This window comes from Rhinopithecus bieti, unplaced genomic scaffold (assembly GCF_001698545.2).
Source record: "Rhinopithecus bieti isolate Rb0 unplaced genomic scaffold, ASM169854v2 scaffold_15769, whole genome shotgun sequence".
Classification (NCBI taxonomy): Eukaryota; Metazoa; Chordata; class Mammalia; order Primates; family Cercopithecidae; genus Rhinopithecus; species Rhinopithecus bieti.
In genome coordinates, this window is record NW_016809129.1 from 486,053 (window position 1) to 506,338 (window position 20,286).

Genomic DNA, 20,286 nt, shown 5'->3' on the forward strand with positions numbered 1-20,286 from the left:
CGGACCGACCCGGAAGGGTGGATGCTCTCAGCTGGGTGGCGGGAAGATTTTACTCCCCAGCAGAGGAAAGATCGCCTCGAGGCCTGGGTGCTTTGAAGTCGGAGATCCGAGAGTCGGAGATCGTAGAGTCGGACACAGGAGAGTCGGACACCGGAGAGTCAGACTGGGCTCCTCAGTGGGGAGAGGCTCTGGGATAACTACTGTTACAGCTTTGAAGGGTCAAGGGTGTGCGTTTCTTGTTTGATCCTTCCCTTTCCTGCTGGAGGGCGAGGCCGGTCTGTAGCGGGTCACTTCCTTTCGCCCACACATTGGCGGAGGAGAAACCGGAACGTTCATCACTGCTCTGCTCCGAGAACTCGGGCCTTTAGGGGCACGTTCGTCTGCTGACCGGTCTTTTGATCTCCCCACTCTTTTGCATGCAGGAGGCTTGGCCACCGAAGCCTGTTTATTAGCAGCTGCCATTTGTTGGTAAATACTACTGGGGATGCTTCTTCCATCCTCTGCTTCACAGCAGCGGAAGGAAGGGCGCTATTAATATTCAATTACTATTGCCTCTAAATGCAGGTGGCGGGGAGAGAGAGGATTTAGCCTATGGTACCTCAGTGGCGTTTCCTCCAACATTGATGACTGGCTGTCACCCTGTAACATTTTTCCTGTGGATGCCTAGCTTACACTTCTGAGTGACAGACCCGCTGTAGTTCAATTTCTGGATACATTTTATGTTGAGCTATCTTTTGCTAACAAATCACATCATTTTGGGAAGGAGCAGTCTTTTAACGGCATAATCAAAGGAGTCATTTAAAATCGTGGGGGGAAATTGGATATATAGACTGTGTCTTTTCATAAGGGTAGAAAGAGCTCCTGCTGCCTTAGCAAACCTGAGCCCTCACTATATCAAGGCATTTTGCTGGGCTGTGCGGATACAAAGGTGAAGAGATTGAACCCCAGCCCTGCTAAAGGACCTTACAGTCTATGGAAGGAATGTTACATTTTCATTATGTGAAGAGATGTTTGTATAAAGAATCAGAAGTCCTTGGTTTACTCTCCTATTTAGCCTTCTTTTAATGGTGTGGTTATTCCACATTCTTTAGCAAGGCAAAAAAGAGTCAGCCTATCTTTCCAGCCTAGTGGTGGCTTCAGAATTCTGTGTATAAAGGGCATAATGTCAGCAGTCTAAGGATAGGTGTTGCAGAAGTGACTTTTGGAGAGCATCTTAGTTTTAGAAAGTGTCCATATTAGAGAGATAGAAGAGGTGTTTTTAGGATTATGGGGAATTTAAAGTTTCTACTCTCAAGCCCCATTTTCCACTTGTCTATATGCATGCTTAGGTTTTAGGCATTCATAGATATTTAGAGTTCATTAATACAAACCATTTCCCCCTCCCGCCACCTCTAACCTTGTTGTGTTCTCTCCTTTTAAAATCTAGCTTTTCTATAGAATACCAATTTCTCTTTTAAGATTGAACTTATATTGTAATTCTTTAAAGCAAGTGCTCAATAAAATGTTAGATGATTAATTTTATTATTTATGTTGATGTATTTTGCTTAATCTGGTACACTTGAATCTATCCAATTTATTTATAAGATTGCAGTCCTCCCAGTTTTACAAGTAGGGAAAGAGGCTTAGAGGAACAGCATGTGTAACTTTGTGTAACAGTAATTTAGTCACATAGCAATTGGTGCTAGAACTGTTGAATATTTGCTGTTTTTTGTTACATCACTTTGTATCTGGTGGATGTTTGCTAAGTGTTATTGCTACTGTATTTGTCATGTATGCGTTTATGTGACTTTGGACACCTCTCTTAAATCTAGAGAGTTAGTTGTTCTGAGTGTTGTGAGTTATTAAGCTGAAATATAGAGAGTTTTCCATAAAAAATTAGTGTTGAAAGAACCATGTGGTTCTTATTTGAAAAGTCACTGCAGTATATAATTTACTTTCTAACATTTTCCATGCTTAGGAATGACAGATTACTGTTGAGTGAACATCATTAATAGTACTATTTTTAAAAACTTGTTGTCACTGTTGTGCTTTTATTTTAGAAAGAAATTTGGATTATTTTAGAAACAAATTTGGAAAGAAAAGAATGGCGTCCGTTTCAGGTTAGTAGCAATGATTACATTTTCTTGTTTCTTCTGTTCTGTTTCTATTTGTATGATATTTGAAAAAAAAAGTTTGTTTTAAAAATTCTGATTATAGAAATGATTTTTTTCAGCTTTTTTATTTAGGTAAAATATACATTACAAACTTTGCCATGCTAACTATTATTAAGTGAATAATTCATTGGCATTAAATGCATTTAGATTGTTGGGCAACCATCAACACTATCCATCTCCAGAGCATTTTCATCTATGCAAACTAAAATTCTATGCTCATTAATTCATAACTTTCCATTACTTCTCTTCTCCTAATCCCTGATAGCCACTATTCTACTTTCTGTTTCTCGACTATTTTAGGTACCTCATATAAATGGAGTCATACAACATTTGTCCTTTCGTGTCTAATTTTACCTTATTTGTGTCCAAAATAAAGGCAATAGCAGAATCATTCTTTTGCCTATTTCTCTTACAGCTGAGTATACACTGACTCCTTCCCCAAAAGAGCAGGTACAAATTATCTTTATTCGTCTTTGGGTGATGCTCATTTCTCTTCTTGCTGAATCATGTTCTCCTTGGTAATACTGTAATGTATCAGAGAAGGACCAAATAAAAGGAAAAACCCCAACTTGGTTTAGATACAAATGTTAAAAAGGAAGAATGGCTTACAGCTTTTAGAGTTCTTGTTTTTCAATTGGTCCTGTGGTCATAGCTTGTACTTTACAACTGCCTTCTTCAACTCCCCATTCCATATTCCTTGGTTCTGAGTTGGTAATGGGTCTTTGCTTGGTGGGGACTACTTGCCTTAGTAGTTTCCTATATTTAGTTATTATAGTTTTCAATTAATTTTAATCACAAGATAAGGGAATACTGAGAAGTGCCCTAGAGGATCTTCTGCTTTCCAGACATACTCCTCCTTATCCCTATAGTGTGGCAGCTGTCTGATTTCCCCTTAGTAGTCAGGATCACTTACCCCAGCCAGTACAGTAATCCCTTTCTTTGCCTGTTCATTTGTTGGCATGAGGAACCCAAAGTGGCCAAGTAGCAGTCAACTTCCAGTTTAATGGAGCTACTATTTTTTCCCCTGGTACAAGCATTTCTGTCTTGGTAACTAAGACCTCTAGGCCAGCAAGAGTCCGATGTTTCAAGGATGGGAAGCAAAAATTTCACTAGTGAATCACTAAGGGTAAGGCTCCACTCCCATTTCAACCCCGATTCCTGTGAATTGTGGTAATGAGAGAAACAGCACTATTCACTCATGTATAGCATGCCATATCCTGGAGGCTACTAGTCCAGTCTTTAAAGTGCTGATAACCAGCCGGCAGCATAATTGAGTCTGCAAAATGCCACTCCATTATTTCTTCAGGCCAGCTGCTTCAGGGTGTTGGGGAACACAGTTAGACCAGTTAATTTCTTAAACATGAGCCTTCTGTTGTGCATCGTTTGCTATAAATGAGTTCTTTGGTCAGAAGTAATTTGCTGGGGAATACGATGACAGTCAGTAGGAATTCCCTGAATTCATGGATGGTGGACATGATAGAGCACTGCAGGCAGGGATGGTAAATTCATATCCAGAGTAAGCATCTGTATCAGTGAGAACAAAGTGCTGCCTTTCATTATAGACGGTTCCAATGCAGTCACTTTGCCATCAAGCATCTGACTGTCCCCACAGAGAATGGAGCCTCCATTGGAACTCAAGGTTGATATGAGCTGTTTGCAGGTAGGGCACTTAGCTATGGATGTAGTCAGATGGGTCTTTGTGAGTGGCAGTCCATGTTGCAGAAGGCACTTTGTTCTTGACTTCGTTGTGCAAGGACAGGTGTGGTCCATGTCCAGGTCATCTGGTCTACCTGATTAATTATGATTATCCTGTGTGGAGATTGTTTTTAGTGAGCATTAACATGGGACTCAAATACCTTCACACTGACCATTCAGAGAGGTCTATACATACATCTCTTTCTCAGACCTCACTGCCACCAGTTTTCCTATTTGCTGCCTTCCAGGTTGCTAACCATCCTGCTAATCATTAACCATTGCCTATGATACTGTGGATGTCTTCCTCTGGCAAAGTAAATAACTATGTGAACTGCTTACTGCTGACGGGAAGGATTTGCCATCTCCAATGTTTTTCAGGGCTGCTCTGGAGAGACACTAGAGTGCTTTAGTTGTTCACTTTCAGGTGGTGACAATGTATCATGCAGAATCTTTTATAAATTAGGCCTGCATTTTGTTTCTTCCTTAGTTACAGGGGATCCCGCCATGAGGTCACAGGTGCAGGTTGAGGAGGAGGAGGCAAAGGGGAGCGTGGTGCATGAGCATTCAGACTTCTTGTTCATGCCTTCACTTAGAACCTGCTCCCTTTGGCGTATACCAGCTCCATTGTGATGATGGAGGTCTGCCTTATGAATTGATCGGTCAGATGACACCTGGTTGATGATAGGCAGCACGGGTGACATAGTCACTTAGTCTCTTGCAAGACCCGGGAGCAACCCAGAAATTGTTTCCAAAAGGGTAAGAGTTCTCTAAGCTTTGCTCCAAAATCCTGATCATCTTTGTTGTGACTCATCTATAGGCCAAAGGTGTCATATAACACCCCCATTCATCACAAACTTACAGCACCATCAAATCTGTTGGGTCATATGGCTCAATGGTAAGAGAAGATTGTATCATGGGTTACCTCTTGTTCGAGGTCCTACTCCAAACAGGCAAGTTTTGGGGTTACTTGGTAAATTAGGTATATGTTGCCTCCCAAATTCAAGTAGTCCATTAGGCTCTGTGCTGCTCTCTTAGTAATAGGAGGGGCCAGATGTCGAAACTTATCCTTCACTTTAGAAGACATAGCTCAACATGCCCCATACCCTTTGACTCTCACCAAGGTGAGAAAAATTCAGGCCTCTGAATTTTTATAGGATTTATCTTATATCCTCTGGCAAGAGTCTCTCTTAGCAATCTGTCTGTAGTAGCTGCTACTGCTGCTTCTTGCTCAGCAGGTCAGGCAAGCATGATATCATCAATGCAGAGAGTGAGTGTAATATCTAGTGGAATGAAAAGGATCCCTGCAGACTAGATTAGGGCTAGAGAGTAGATACAGCTCTGAGGTGGGAGAGTAAAGATACATTGCTGGCTCAGCAAACTGCTTTTACTGTGCTATACTATTCCCCTCTGCTATAATAAAAGGTACATAGGTATGGAGAATAAAACATTCAACAGATCAATAGCTGAAGCCAGATGCCAGGGTATGTGTTCTGTCTCATTAATGAAATTACAGCGGGAACAGTGGCTGCTGTTGGAGCCACAGCCTTATTAATTTTGCCATAATTCACTCTCAATCTCCAGAATCCATTGTCTTCTGCGTACACCATATAGGTGAGCTGAATGCAATGTGGAAGTCGTCATCATCCCTACATCTTTCAAGCCCTTGATGTAGGCAGTAATATTTTTGGTTTGCTGTATTGGTTGGTAAAGGCAGTTTTGCTGGCTTCCACTTGACCTTTCCTATAATGATAATCCTTAATTATGGGCCAGGAGACCAATGTGTGGATTCTGCCACTTGCTGAATATATCTGTTCTCGGTATACATTCTGGAACTGAGGAAATAATCACATAGCAGATTAGAAGTTCTGCTGTATATCACTAGCAGCCGCTGGACTTGAGCCTGCTCCTCCCCCATGCCAGTGAGATCACCAGCCTGCCCTTACACTGACTTTCTTAAATACAGAAAATATGGCTATTGCTTTATTTCTACCTTTTAAATCTCTGGCAACCAAAATTGCATTGATTACCTCACTTAAGTCGAGTTTTTACTCTGACTGGTGGATTACTGTGGCATTTTGGTTTTCTAAGAATTAGCATCAGTTCACAGCTAATGTCCAGTAGTTTCTGAGAAGTGATTTCTCTTTTTCTAATGCACAGTTACCCTAATAAACTTCTCTAGTGAAGACTAGTAGGAAGATTCATTACATATATTTTTAGTTGTGTGGTAGAGTCCTTCCCCAAGAGGTTCCAACCTCTGCCTTATTCAAGGGCCTCTGGTTCTATAAGTTGGTTCAATTCTGGAAATTGGTCGAAGGCTGGGGCTGTGTTGTGGTGTTTCTGGTTCTGTTTACCAGAATCAGAGCTTTTTATTCTACATATACAAATCAAGTAATCTCCATTTCAGGGACATCAGAGTCAACTAGCCAATCCAAGATCGTGTGGGTCAGACTATTCTGATTGCTGCCTCAGCTCTGTTGCCCTTCATGGCAACCCCATCCACTTTATTTTTGGTCATAAATTCAGTTGCCGCTGTTCAGCCCCCATACCTTGGAATCCATCATTGTTGTTGAATCAGGTAGTCTACTTGGAAGATGGTATTTCCCACTGTCATTCCTAGCTTACAGAGAACAGCCAGGGGAGCCCCAGCATCCCTGAAGAGCTCCGCTGATGCTGGGGCTCCCCTCATGACTATTTTTCACCGTCTTGGTGAAAGGAGACTCTGGATTCTTCTAGGGGACAGCAAGGGAGTGGATGATCAATCCATTTGATCATCCACTCTGGCACTACTATCTCTCTAAGCCTCTGAATACCTTCCTTTAGAGCATACCCAGGAAATTCCAGAAGTCCAGCCTCACTGGACGCTACACCTGTTTTATCCCATCCTAGTTTTCTGACATTCATCTTTGAGGCCAGGTTTCAGGCAATGAGCCAAGCAAATTACTACAGCCACTCCTGGCCACTATGTAGAACATTAAATCCAGAATTTCTTAGTGAGCCCATATCAATAAGCTTAGCTTAATTCAACATTGTATTCCATAAACCCTGTTTCAGTACTTTATGATCTATTCCCATATACATTCTCTAGGTTTCTGATGTAGTTTGGATATGTGTCTCCTCCTAATCTCATGTTGAAATGTGACCTCCAGTGTTGGAGGTGGGCCTAGTGGGAGGTGTTTGGGTCATGGAGCAGGATCCCTCACGAATGGCTTGGTGCCCTCCCCATGGTAATGAGTGAGTTCTTGCTCTGTTAGTTTACACGAGAGCTGGTTGTTTAAAGGAGGCTAGCACTGCCTCCTCTCTCTCTTGCTCCATTTCCCACTGTGTGACATACCTGCCCCCCTTTGCCTTCTGTGATGATGTCCTCACAAGAAGCAGATGCCAGCACTATGCTCCTTGTATAGCCTACAGAACCATAAGGAAAACAAACTTATTTTCTTTTATAAATTACCCAGCCTCGGATATGCCTTTATATCAATGCAAAATGGATGAACACAGTTTCTGTTGATATGTTTTGGCACATGCAGCTTTTTTGGTGCATATCATGTCTTTCGACAGGTTACATCTTTGTGTTTTATCCTGTAGGACTTCCTGGATCTTAAAGCACTGAAAGATGGTAGAGGCTGATTCTTAGGAGGATTAGCAGTCCCATACAAGGCAATGAGGACCATTGTGGGGACTTCAGTTAGGAGGACATTGTTTCAGAAAGGGGAGGCAGGGTAGAAGAGACTTGGCATAATTTAGTGGTTTAAGGTAACCTGCTTCATTGGAGTCTGCCCTTATGTTCCCCTCCAAATTTCAGAGTCTCCTTCCCAGCCAGTGTGCTGACTTTATAGTAAGAGTCCCTGCAAGGTTGATAATTCAGTTTGTACTGAAATTCCGTCATCTGCAGGATTTAGACTTACAGCTTTTTTTCCAAAATATTGGCCCTGTACCTATAGGGGATAAGGTTTTTTTAAGGACGGTCATAGAAACTTTGAGGTCCCTTAATGCAGATCCTACATTTTTCCCCTGAGTTCTTCACACACTTAGAAGCAACCAGTCAACCCCATTATTCTCACCAAAACGTTTGTAATAGCAAACACTTTGTCACCCACAGCCTTGCCTTCTCTAGTATTTATCTACTGGTGTCTATGGATGATGATTTAAATAACTTTTTTCACTGCATGGTGACATAGAACAGTTATGTTCCCTTTATCAGTGGAAACAGGGTTATTAATGCCTTGAAATCTAATCAGATCAGAAAACCAATTCTATGTGGCCCAGAAGCAATTCAGAGAACCTATTAAGTTTCTGTTCTTGTGGATCAAAATTCTATATTGGTTAGGGTTCAATCAGGTATGCTGAACCATTATGAGTGCTGTAAGTTTTATTATGGGGATTAAACCTTATGTGATCATGGGAGCTGGTTAAGTGGCTATCCCTGAGTCAGCTTCTGGTCCTGAAGTCAGCAGTACCAGCAGTGAGAAAGGAAGACGGGTGTGAAGTGTGGGAGGGTATGGATGAGCTGGAAGCTGCAAGGATAAGTTGAAACTCATGAGGACAAAGTTAGGATGCTGGTGTCCTGCTGAAAAGCTAGTGTTCTTGTCATAGAGGGTTGCTCAGCAACATGACCAAGAAGCCAAAGAAGCTGTGGGCCAAGTTGCTCCACCGAGAAGATTTAGCAGGAGCTGGGGGAGCTGGTTTCTGCCCCACATCAACAAAGTGAGGTAGCAGATTGCTAATATCATGAGTGAGTTGCAGAAGCAACCGGCCTTAGGCCAACCATCCCAATGTAAAACTGGCTGCTGCTTTATTTCTGCCTTCTAAATCTCATGCAGAGTTCACTTGTGGCCAAACTTAACCCAAAGTCATATAGGGAAGGGTTGATACAAGGGATAATGGCAATTGGTACAATGAAAAGGCACCCCAACATCCTATGAAGGGACACATTAAACCTGTATACTGATTAATACAGGCAGGTATATGAGAATGCACCAAGAACGTCTCAGATTTTTCTAGCTTCCATTGATGTGGTATCAAAAAACATCTCACTTTTTGACTTTAATACTGAGATTGATTAGAATCATACCCTGAGGTTTCTTTATAAATGAGTTACAAAGGAGATAAAATGCCAATTCGAATACTACACTTGATTTCTCTTACTTACTACATCCTCTTGTTTATAATTACCAACTCCTTATCAACCATCAAATGAGCCCAAATAGGAATGCCTTCAATAAAGTACTAGCAAAGTAATTAGGGAATTAGCTTCCTTTTGCTTCAAAGTCTGTTTTACTTAAATGACTTAGGAGATTGTTAGACCACTTCTCTACAACATAATAAAAAAATTATCATGTATTAAATATTTGACTGTGTACCAGGTACTGTGTCTAGAATTCTTAATATATTATCTCACTAGCTCTTTATAAAAATACGATGAAAGTTAGATACTATCCTCATTTTACAGGAGGGGAAATGGGGATGCAGATAAGTATCTTGCCTGAGGTCACTCAGCAGGTAAAAGGAGGACCTGAGATTTAACTCAGGTCTGTATGACTCAAAAACATGCTCTTAACCATTCTGCTATCCTACTTCAGGTTCATCTGTAATTGATATGGCGGGGAACACCAACAAATCAATCTGGAAACCTAAAGTTGTAATTAACTCTGTCTATTCATTGTATCCCCGCTGCCTCCCATAGCTCTGACTGAGGAACTGGATTCTATAACCAGCGAGCTACATGCAGTAGAAATCCAAATTCAAGAACTAACGGAAAGGCAACAAGAGCTTATTCAGAAAAAAAAAGTCCTAACAAAGAAAATAAAGCAGTGTTTGGAGGATTCGGATGCCGGGGCAAGCAACGAACATGATTCTTCACCTGCCGCTTGGAATAAAGAAGGTTAACTTTTCTTTTGCTAGTTTTGTTTCTTCTCATTTTTTAAAAGCTAGAATGAATTCTTGCTGGGTCAGTGCTTTCCAGTAGGCTTAGAGGTGAAACTGGCCATTTCTCCAGTGGAATGGAAAACTTGCAGGTGGATCATTCTTTCCCTATGTTCTATAGTCTTTAAATTAAGCTTTTATTATTCAGATATTTTTTTCCAATTATTGTTCTAGCAACATTGATCATGCTTAGAAAATGAGATACTTAACTTTACCTACATTAACAAACAAGAAAAGAAAAATTCAAACTCCTTGCCAAAGTTTAGATCATTTTCCTGCCCTAGTGAACAAACCTTTCATGATCCAAGATCTTATCCAACATCATGTTTATCAATTATAAATAGGATACTATAATAGGATAGTTATAATAGAATAACTCTGGAAGGAATTGTGGTTTTTGTGGATGTTGCTTTTCAATGATTCACGTCTAAACAAGATATTTTCACCAAAAATTCCAGATAATTGTTCACTTTGTTCCTGATATTTGAGTATTTGATGATGCTGTGAATTCTCTGATCAACATTGAGACTATTTTTCAAATACCTGATCAAACATCTTCGTCTCTTGTGTGGGTTAATTCTCAACTGGCAAATTTTTACATTCATTACTTTTTTTTTTTTTTTTTGAGATAGGGTCTTTTTTGAGATAGGGTCTGGCTTTGTTCCTCAGGCTGGAGTACAGTGGCACAACCACAACTCACTGCAGCCTCAAAGTCCCAGCCTCAAGCAATCCTCCCTCCTCAGCCTCTCTAGTAAGTGGGACTACAGGTGCACAGCACCACACCCAGCTACTTTTAACAATTTTTTATAGGGACAGAGTCTTGCTATCGCTTGAGCTCAGACTGGTCTCGAACTCTTGAGCTCAAGTAATCCTCCTGCCTTGGCCTCCCAAAACTGTTGGGAGCATAGGCATGAGCCAGCACGCCTACTGTGTCTTATAACACATCATTTAATTTGTTTTTGCTTAGCTAGTGAGTTAATCTCAGAATTATTATCATAAAAGTTTAATGGTCTATAAGTATTAGAGGTCTTATATATGTTTGTCTCATTCTTATCAAACTTCTCTAATAGTCTTATATGTTTGTCTGATTCTTATCTTTCTTTTTCTAGATTTTCCATGGTCTGGTAAAGTTAAAGATGTTCTGCAAAATGTCTTTAAACTGCAGAAGTTCAGACCACTTCAGCTTGAAACTATTAACGTAACAATGGCTGGAAAGGAGGTATTTCTTGTTATGCCTACAGGAGGTGGAAAGAGCTTATGTTACCAGTTACCAGCATTATGTTCAGATGGTGTGTACTAATAAAAATTAATTTTGAGTTGAAGAAGTGCTTTGTCATCATACATTTTAAATTCTTTTAAAATAATTTCTAATCATACATATGTAAAATCAAGTGCATTTTTGTTTGATTTCTTCTATATTAATAGAAATTTAAAGTTTTGCTCAAAGGGGGAATTTACTTATTTTTTATTTTAGGTTCAGGGTATATGTGCAGGTTTGTTACATGAGTATATTGTGTGATGCTGAGCTTTGGACTTCTAATGATCTGTCATCCAAGTAGTCAACACAGTACCTGATAGGTAGCTTTTCAACCCTTGCCCTCCTCTCTCCCTAAAGGGGGAATTTTTAAAACTTCTGAGATGAATCCTTTTATCTGGTTCCTGAAACATAAATTTAAAAGCATATTGCACTGAACATTCAAAATCTTCTAAGCTTTTCAAAACCCTATACTAAATTATTGTTAATCATATTCACCCTACAGCGCTCTAGAACACTAGAACAGAAAATAAAACGGGCAAAAACCCCCAAAAATGTTGTAGGAGAAGCAGCTCTAGAAGAAGAATCAGTAGACCTGAATTCTAGTCCCAGATCTTCATTGAGTGTCTGCCACGGTGCTAGGCGCTGGGAGGTACAGTAGTGAGCAAAATGGGCGTGGTCTTAGTTTTCACAGAACTCATAGTGTAGAGTAGCACTTTCTCAGACATTAGTGTACGTAAGAATCACCTGAGGATTTGATTACGTGCAGATTCTGATTTTATGTGAGACCAAAGACCCTGCATTTCTAACAAGTTCGCTGGTGCTACTGATATTACTGATTGGGGAGTAGCAAGGGGTCAGCGAGCTTTTTCTTGAAAGGGTAGATAGTAAATAATACAGGCTTGTGGTCCATATGGTCTCCTTGGCAACTCTTCAACCCTGCCATTCTAGTACAAAAGCAGCCACAGGTAACGTGTAAACACATGGGTGTAGCTGTGTTCCATTAAAATAATTTACAAAAATAGGCAACCAGCCCTTAACTTTGTTGATCCCTGGTTTAGAGAATACGGGTAATTGTAAGCAATTGCAATAAGAATTTTGGGATACAGGTTTTAATAGGGAATTAAGACTGTACAAAGATCTAGTCTAGGGGCTGTCAGGAAAAACTGTTCTGAGGGAGTGGTGTTTAAGCTAAAAGTTGAAGGGTGAGTAGGCAGAAGGGACAGGGAAGGAAGGGTGTTCATTCAGAAAAGCAACATGTGTGAGACCCAAAAGCAAGAGAGAACATTCACATTATGATGTATTCAGTAACCTAGAGGAATTCCTATGTGGCAGTCAGTGGTAAGACACGTGGAAAGAGTCTTATTTTTAAAAACTTTTCCTTATTTTAGCAGGAAGCCATTGAAGGGTTTTACACAGGTAAGAGACTCATTATTTCATGGTTTAGAAGGATAATTCTAGCAGTTAGATGAATTCCAGATACATCTGGAAGATAGATTCAGTGGGACTTGGTATTTATTGTCTGTGGGGAAAGGAGAAAGAATAGTCAAGAATGATGCTCAAATTTTAGGCTTGGACAATGGTGAGGTTCTTCACTGAAATGGGGTACATTGGAGAAAGAACTCTTGGGAATGGAGAGAAGGAAGATGATGAATTTATTTGGGACATGCTGAATTTATGATGCCTTTAAGACATCCAGATGTAATTGTCCTGAGTAGGAGGATGTTTGTGTCTAAAGCCTGGTGTTAGAGGTCTGAGTTGGAGATTGTTAGTATGGAGATGGCACTGAAGCCATTGGAATGAATTACAGAGCAGCATAGGAAGAGAAGAAGGCCTAGAACAGAAACCAGAACACCAAGAGTTTAGGGATAAACAGAAAGAGGGCTTGCAGACAAGGCTGAGAAAGAGTAGCAACATATAGGATAACCAGGATTGTATGGTGTTACTAGAAGCCTAGGGAAGGATGTGTTTGAATGAGGGAGTGGTTAATAGTGATGTCTGTTAGCAAAATGTCAAATACGATAGGATTAAGTTTCAATGAGTTTAATGACAAAGGACCTTAGCTAGAGCAATTTTATTGAAATGGCTGGGTGGAGACCAAATAGCAGTGGTTTGAAGTGAGTAGGAGTTGAGGAAGTGGAACTGGTGAGTGTGGGATGCTCTTTGGAAAAGAATGGCTATGAAGGGAAGAAGAGAGGGGGCCATAAATTAGGTGTTATCTTAGTCTATTCCAGCTGCTATAACAGAATGCTTTATATCAGTTAATTAACAAACAATAGAAGTTTACCGCTTGCAGCTCTGGAGGCTGGGAAGTCCAAGATCAAGATGCTAATAGATTTTGGTGTTTAGAGATGGGGTGTTTCTCATAGATGGCACCTTCTTGCTGCACCCTCACATGGTGGCAAAGAAAGGGCACTCACTTCAACTTCTTGTAAAATGGCATCAATCCCACTTATGAAAGCAGAGCCCTCATTACTTAATCACTTCCTTGGGGATACCAACATTCAGACCATAGTGGGTGTTTTCCAAGATGAGAGAGACTTGACCATGTTTAAATGTAATGAGTAGGTGCTAGTCAGGAAAAGTGAAAATAATAGGAGAGAGAATAACTGACTGGGCAAAATCCCTAATAAGATCTTAATTTGATTATGTTTTTTAAACACGTCTGCACTCTGCCAAAGGTTGTCGTAAGAAACAAACTACAGAAACGTAAAGCCATATAATTTTAACTGTAGAATAGCTTTTGTACTTTAAACAGTTTCAATTATAAGGAAGGGGGCATATTACTATAACTTCATTCAGACAGTAAACTGTTCACTGATTTCTACTCAGCATAAATTAATCTTGTATAAAAAGTAAAAGAATGCTCATGCAACTATCATGCTTAATTATACACATTACTGTTTTTTTGGGAAAGCTTTGTAGTAATTTTTCTCTGATGAAACTGTTTAGTGTTTGAACTGATATGTTACCTCACTGAAATTACCAGTAGTGATTATTTAAAATGATAGCAAATTAAACATTTGAAATGTTAACATCTGTCTTTATTTTTATAAGGATAGAGTTCTGTTTAGTTGTATGTTTGTTTATTTGGCTTATAGTTACCTTGTTTGGTCATTTATTCATATCTAATTAATGAGAGTAAGAAGTAAGTAAGCTTTACTAAAGCTACATTAGAAATTAATCTGAATTAATGGGCGGTGCCCACAAGTTAATAAGGTGAATGGGCTGGGCGTGGTAGCTCATGCCTGTAATCCTAGCACTTTGGGAGGCCAAGGTGGGTGGATTGCCTGAGCTCAGGAGTTCGAGACCAACTTGGACAACACAGTGAAACCCTGTCTCTACTAAAATACAAAAGAAATTAGCCAGGCATGGCGGTGGGTGCCTGTACTCCTAGCTACTCGGGAGGCTGAGGCAGGAGAATTGCTTGAACCATGGAGGCGGAGGTTGCAATGAGCCAAGATCGCACCACTGTACTCTAGCCTGGGCAACAGAGCGAGATTCCATCTCTAAAAAAAAAAAAAAGGTGAATGGTTTGCAACTGATTCTGAGGGTGGTGTAAAGTTTAAGATAGTTTTTTTTTTTTTTTTTTTTCTTTTTTAGGTTTTACACTCGTCATTTGCCCATTGATCTCTCTTATGGAAGACCAATTAATGGTTTTAAAACAGTTAGGAATTTCAGCAACCATGTTAAATGCTTCAAGTTCTAAGGTATGTTTCAGTGGCTTTTTTTTTTTTTTTTATTTAAACTAATTCACTGAAGTAGGAGCTTTACCTGCAGTTGAGTTGCTTATAAAATTATAAACTGTTAACTATTTATATCAGGAGTTGCAAACTACTGCTCTTGGCCATTTCTGGCCCACTATTTTTGTATGTCCCATGAATTAAGGATAGTTTTTATATTTTAAATGGCCAAAAAAATTAAAACGAGTATTTTGTGAAATGCGAAAATTATTTGCAGTTCAAGTTTCAGTATCCATAAATAAAGTTTTATTGAAACACCACCATGCTCATTTGTTTACATGTTGTCTGTGGCTGCTTTTACAGTATAATGGCAGAGTGGAGTAGTTGTGATAGAGACCTTATAGCCGACAAAACCTAATATTTTTGTCTGGTACTTTACAGGAAACATTTGCTGACCTGTTTCGTATTATCTATTCTAAAATAGTAAAGGGAGAATTTCTAATTATGCAGTGTAATTAAATATGAAATATGAATTACTAAGAAGTTACCCTATACCTGTGGAATTTCTTCTATTTAGGGATGGACTCTTTTACTGTCATCTGTAGAATAAAGCATTTCCCAGCTATTCTTTTAAAAAAGCATATTATTGAAATCTTCAAAAGGAGAGAGAATAGCATAAAACTGCCATGTAGCTATTTCCCCTTCAACAGTTACCAATATATGGCTAATCTTTTTTTTAGTCTATATACCTCCAGTTTTCCCTACCCCCTTCTCCTTAGTTTATTTATTCAGAACAAATTCCAGACATCATATTTTAATTGTAAATTCTTCAGTATGTATCTCTAACTTTAAAGAAAAGTGCTATGCCATCATCACATCTAAAACTTTAATATCAATTCTTTAGAATTATGAAAATTCAGATTTCTCTGTCTCATTTTATGTTTTCTTTTGTAAATATAGCCTAGATAATATTCATGCATTGTATTGTATTTGGTTGATATACTCATAGGTTCCCTTTATCTCTTTTGTATTTCCCATGCAAATTCTTTGTTGAAGAAACCACATTAATGGTCCTGTATCTTTCTACATTTTCCTGATTGCATCCTTGTGGTGTTTTCTTTTCTTTTCGTTTTGTTTTGTTTCTTTTCTTTTTCTTTTCTTTTCTTTTCCTCTCTCTCTCTCTCTCTCTCTCTCTCTCTCTCTCTCTTTTCAGTTCTGGGGTACATGTGCAAGATGTGCAGGTTTGTTACATAGGTAACTGGATCCTGTTAGATCTAAAAGCCTGATTGTATTTGGAATTTTTCTTTTTTCTTTAACTTTTTTTTTTTGATTTTTGCAAGAGTATACTTACTGTGGTATCACTCAAGTGGTACACAGTACCTGGTTATCTTTTTGTGATGCTAAGCATCAGTGGGTTCAAGTGATGTCTGCCTGATCTCTGGTTATCAGCTTTTCATCTAATGGTTTTAGCAGCCACTGAGTGGCACCGTGAGAGCCATGATTTCATTAGGGATGTGCAAAATGGTGATACCTAATTCTGTCACTCTTCGTATTAGCTACACTTTTCTACAAAATGAACTTCTTCCTCGTTAACTCTGCATGATGAAAATGCTTGATTTTTTTTTTCCCCCTTTCTTTACCAGTTTTCAGAGTTGGTTTTCTAGCATTCTCCAAAGGTGGTCAACAAGATTTTTAAGGTATTTTTTTCCCCCAAGTATCACTATAAACTTAGACATTTTGAGATATAATGTGATTCACCTTTGGAATCACATTATATATTAATTACAATTATATATTATTACATATATATTTCAGTATATATGTAATGCTGAAATAGTCCTGTCCTTGGGCAGTGAGAGCCTCTTTAAATTGGTTCCTGAATCTTTTCTTTTAACCCCATGGCTTCTGCTCCTTGCTTTTTTTTTTTTTTTTTTTTTTTGAGACGGAGTCTCGCTCTGTCGCCCGGGCTGGAGTGCAGTGGCCGGTTCTCAGCTCACTGCAAGCTCCGCCTCCTGGGTTTATGCCATTCTCCTGCCTCAGCCTCCGAGTAGCTGGGACTACAGGTGCCCGCCACCTCGCCCGGCTAGTTTTTTGTATTTTTTAGTAGAGACGGGGTTTCACCGTGTTAGCCAGGATGGTCTCGATCTCCTGACCTCGTGATCCGCCCGTCTCGGCCTCCCAAAGTGCTGGGATTACAGGCTTGAGCCACCGCGCCCGGCCTCCTTGCTTTCTTTTGCAGTAAGATAATCCATGTTCATTTTATGCATTTCTTGTGCAGACCTAGAGTCAGCCATACCTCTAAGAAGCCCTGCTTCCTTTAGTTTACCCATATATTTTTGTTTTATTTAAACTCATGTCATTCTATTATAACTGCTCCTTCATTCAACAAAATCAGTCTGTGGAGAAAACTGCTTTCTAATAATGTACTTTCTTAAAATTGAAAAGAACATAATAGTAATAGAAAGTAGTTTAGAAAGTTGCAGATAATTACAAGTTCATGATATATCCCCACTGCTTGAAAAGTTGGAGAGAGATAAAAAGAACATCTGTATCCTAGAATATATCTAGGAATTAACAAACTGCGGCCGGGCCAGTGGCTCACGCCTGTAATCCCACATTTTGGGAGGCCGAGGTGGGTGGATCACCTGAGGTCGAGAGTTTGAGACCAGCCTGACCAACATGGAGAAACCCCGTCTCTACTAAAAGTACAAAATTAGCCAGGCGTGGTGGCACATGCCTATAATCCCAGCTAATATGGAGGCTGAGGCAGGAGAACTGTTTGAACCTGGGAGGCAGAGGTTGCAATGAGCCGAGATCGTGCCATTGCACTCCAGCCTGGGCAACAAGAGTGAAACTCCGTCTCAAAAAAAAAAAAAAAAACAAACTGCTTTGCTGGGATGATGAAAGCAGTTTGATTGTCTCTTTCTATCCCATTCACTGGCATGTTTTTATACTTTTTTGGTCCTCTTTAGGTTAGAAGGAAAAAAATGACATCTAATGTGCTAAGTATTATATAGAATTGTATTAGAGTACTAAGAAGCTAATAAATGTTAGCTTTTAAGATTTATTATTATCTTAATTTAATGAGTGATACTTTGTGAAACCCCATGGTCTTTATGTTTAAATAAAGAGATTAAAAGATTTGATGGCATCATTTAAGAAGTTAATAAATAATAAATTTTGTTCACATACATAAAGGGATTATAAATATAATGTTAAAATTAATAAAACCCACCTTTATAACCATAACAATTGCATCTAGCTCACATTTTAGAATATATTATGAACAACTTAGAATTATCCCTTTATAGAATAAATGCTCTTCATTGGACTATCTGTTCATGTTCATTTTTTTTGTTCTTTTTTGTCAAGTGAGTTTTTTTTTAATCATCAACAATGTAGATGTTAGTAAATAACTAGAATGCTATTTACATAGCTGCCATGATGTTTAGTACTGGGACATGGTTTCAGTTTTAATGAACCAAACATCTGCTCCTAGAAGAGCCGAAGTCTATTATTGCTTTGGAGAAATGAACGTTTTCATTTACCACCTAGTATTTCAGTCTGCCAGCTTAGTTTTACTATCATTGTGTCTGTTTTTTCTTTTAATAGGAGCATGTTAAATGGGTTCACGCTGAAATGGTAAATAAAAACTCCGAGTTAAAGCTGATTTATGTGACTCCAGAGAAAATTGCAAAAAGCAAAATGTTTATGTCAAGACTAGAGAAAGCCTATGAAGCAAGGAGATTCACTCGAATTGCTGTGGATGAAGTTCACTGCTGTAGTCAGTGGGGACATGATTTCAGACCTGGTATGTATGTTTTATCTAGAAAGCTTTTTGATGTCATAGACCGTGTCCTTACTCAGCTTGGCATGATGGAAATCTCGGCTTCTATTAAAATCAGCCTCAAGTAGTTACACATTGAATATCCCTTATCCAGAATGCTTGGAACCAAAAGGGTTTTAAAGTTTGGATTTTTTTGAATTTGGGATGATCAGCCTGTATTACTCATTTTATCTTGCCTCATTATGAGGAGGACTGAGAAGCAGAATCTTTAGTTTCATTCCCCTCTGTAGTCTGTAGTTTAATTGCCTTTGTCAATTATGGACAAATATGAACACATATGTTTACTAGCCAATAGTGGACATCTTTTTGGCATTTATGACATCTAGGTATTCCTTCACATTTGTTGAAGAATTTGCATCTGTTTCAAAGTTGTCATCTTTAGTCATCATTCTGGGGGTCTTTTTAGCACCCACCTGCAACTCCTCAGCATTAAACTTTGATGAGATATTTTAGTGACCTTTTTCTTCACCCCACCACCTAATCCTACAGTCATAGCCTAAAGTAAGTTACTCAGAATTGTTATATGCAAAAAAAGTCTTAAATTCAAAAATCCGACTCCCTGGCTTCAACCTCTTTTCCTTCTGAAGCTGTTCACACTCATTAGGATTTGCTGGATCCCTCTTTTACTCCCTGCTTATTTATCCAGGCTCCCGTCCCTACATAGCAATCACTCTTTTTCCCGTCCAGACACTGTGCTGTTGCCCCTGACTTCTGTTATGTTTGCCCTGGACTGCCTGGCCATTCTGCCAGTCTGCTTCAGGTGTTGTGCCTGAGACGCTGGATTCCCTATTCCTGCTGCTTGGCTACTAAACATTATCCAAAAAAAAAAAAAAAAAAAATTGCATAACTCTGTTCAGCTTTTCATTATCCTCAGCTGTCCTTATACTTGTCCCTATTTAAACTCCTTTATACATTCCTTCCAACAAATGTCTCGTATCATTGACTTTCTATTCAGGCCCTAACTTGTACTTAGCAGATGCTTTCTGCTTCACAGGAAATAGATGCCATCAGGTATGAAAAGCTCCTCTTTCTACTTTCAAACATTAGTAATCTTTGTTTTGTTTTTTTTCTTTTGTTAAGGCAGAAAAGACCACTGCTTTATAAGGATAACCATGACCACTCCCGTTTCATCCTTTCCTGCCTTCTTAAGACCTTGCACTGCCAAGTTCCTCACTCCTTCACTTTGAGTCTCTTTTGTCCCCTCCCTAAAAACAGAAACTAAAACACCCTTCTGATCTTTTGCACCTTTTAATGTTACTGTTCTGTTCTTTCTGTCACCATCAGACTTCTTAGCTTACCATCTCCATTTGTCACCTTTAACCCATTCTGAACTAATTGAATCATATGCTTCTGCCACCACCGTACTATTGAAACAGGTCATCGGTGACCCACCCCCAGTGGCTTCATCACGTGGTCTCATTTTCATTCCTCTTCCCACTTAACTTCAATAGCATTTTATATATTCACCTCTCACCTTGCCACATGCTACTCCCTTGGTTACTGTAGGTCAGTGTCTTCCTTTCCGTTATTACCTCCTTCGCTCGTCTTGCTTTGTCTTCTTTTAAATATTAGTGTTCCCTAGGGTTCTGACCTCAGTCTTTACCCTTTCTTACATTTCTCCAGGGATAGTGAGCTTGTAGCCCGAAGACTGCATTCTCTACCTACAGAATTATTATGGGCATTGTTTTTATTTATATATATATATATCTATATATATATATATATTTTTTAAGT

The 20,286-nt window shown here is 39.2% G+C and overlaps 1 protein-coding gene across 1 annotated transcript in view; it reads left to right on the forward strand.

Annotated features, from left to right (window-relative positions):
• The first annotated feature begins 18 nt into the window (after positions 1-18).
• The window catches only part of RECQL (RecQ like helicase), a 36,476-nt gene continuing 16,208 nt past the window's right edge, over positions 19-20,286 (forward strand). The window contains exons 1-6 of the mRNA XM_017888613.1: positions 19-468; positions 2,040-2,099; positions 9,529-9,726; positions 10,877-11,056; positions 14,626-14,732; positions 18,318-18,516. Of these exons, the coding sequence (XP_017744102.1) occupies positions 2,084-2,099; positions 9,529-9,726; positions 10,877-11,056; positions 14,626-14,732; positions 18,318-18,516 (700 nt within the window). The 5' untranslated portion in view covers positions 19-468; positions 2,040-2,083. The remainder of the gene's footprint in view (positions 469-2,039; positions 2,100-9,528; positions 9,727-10,876; positions 11,057-14,625; positions 14,733-18,317; positions 18,517-20,286) is intronic.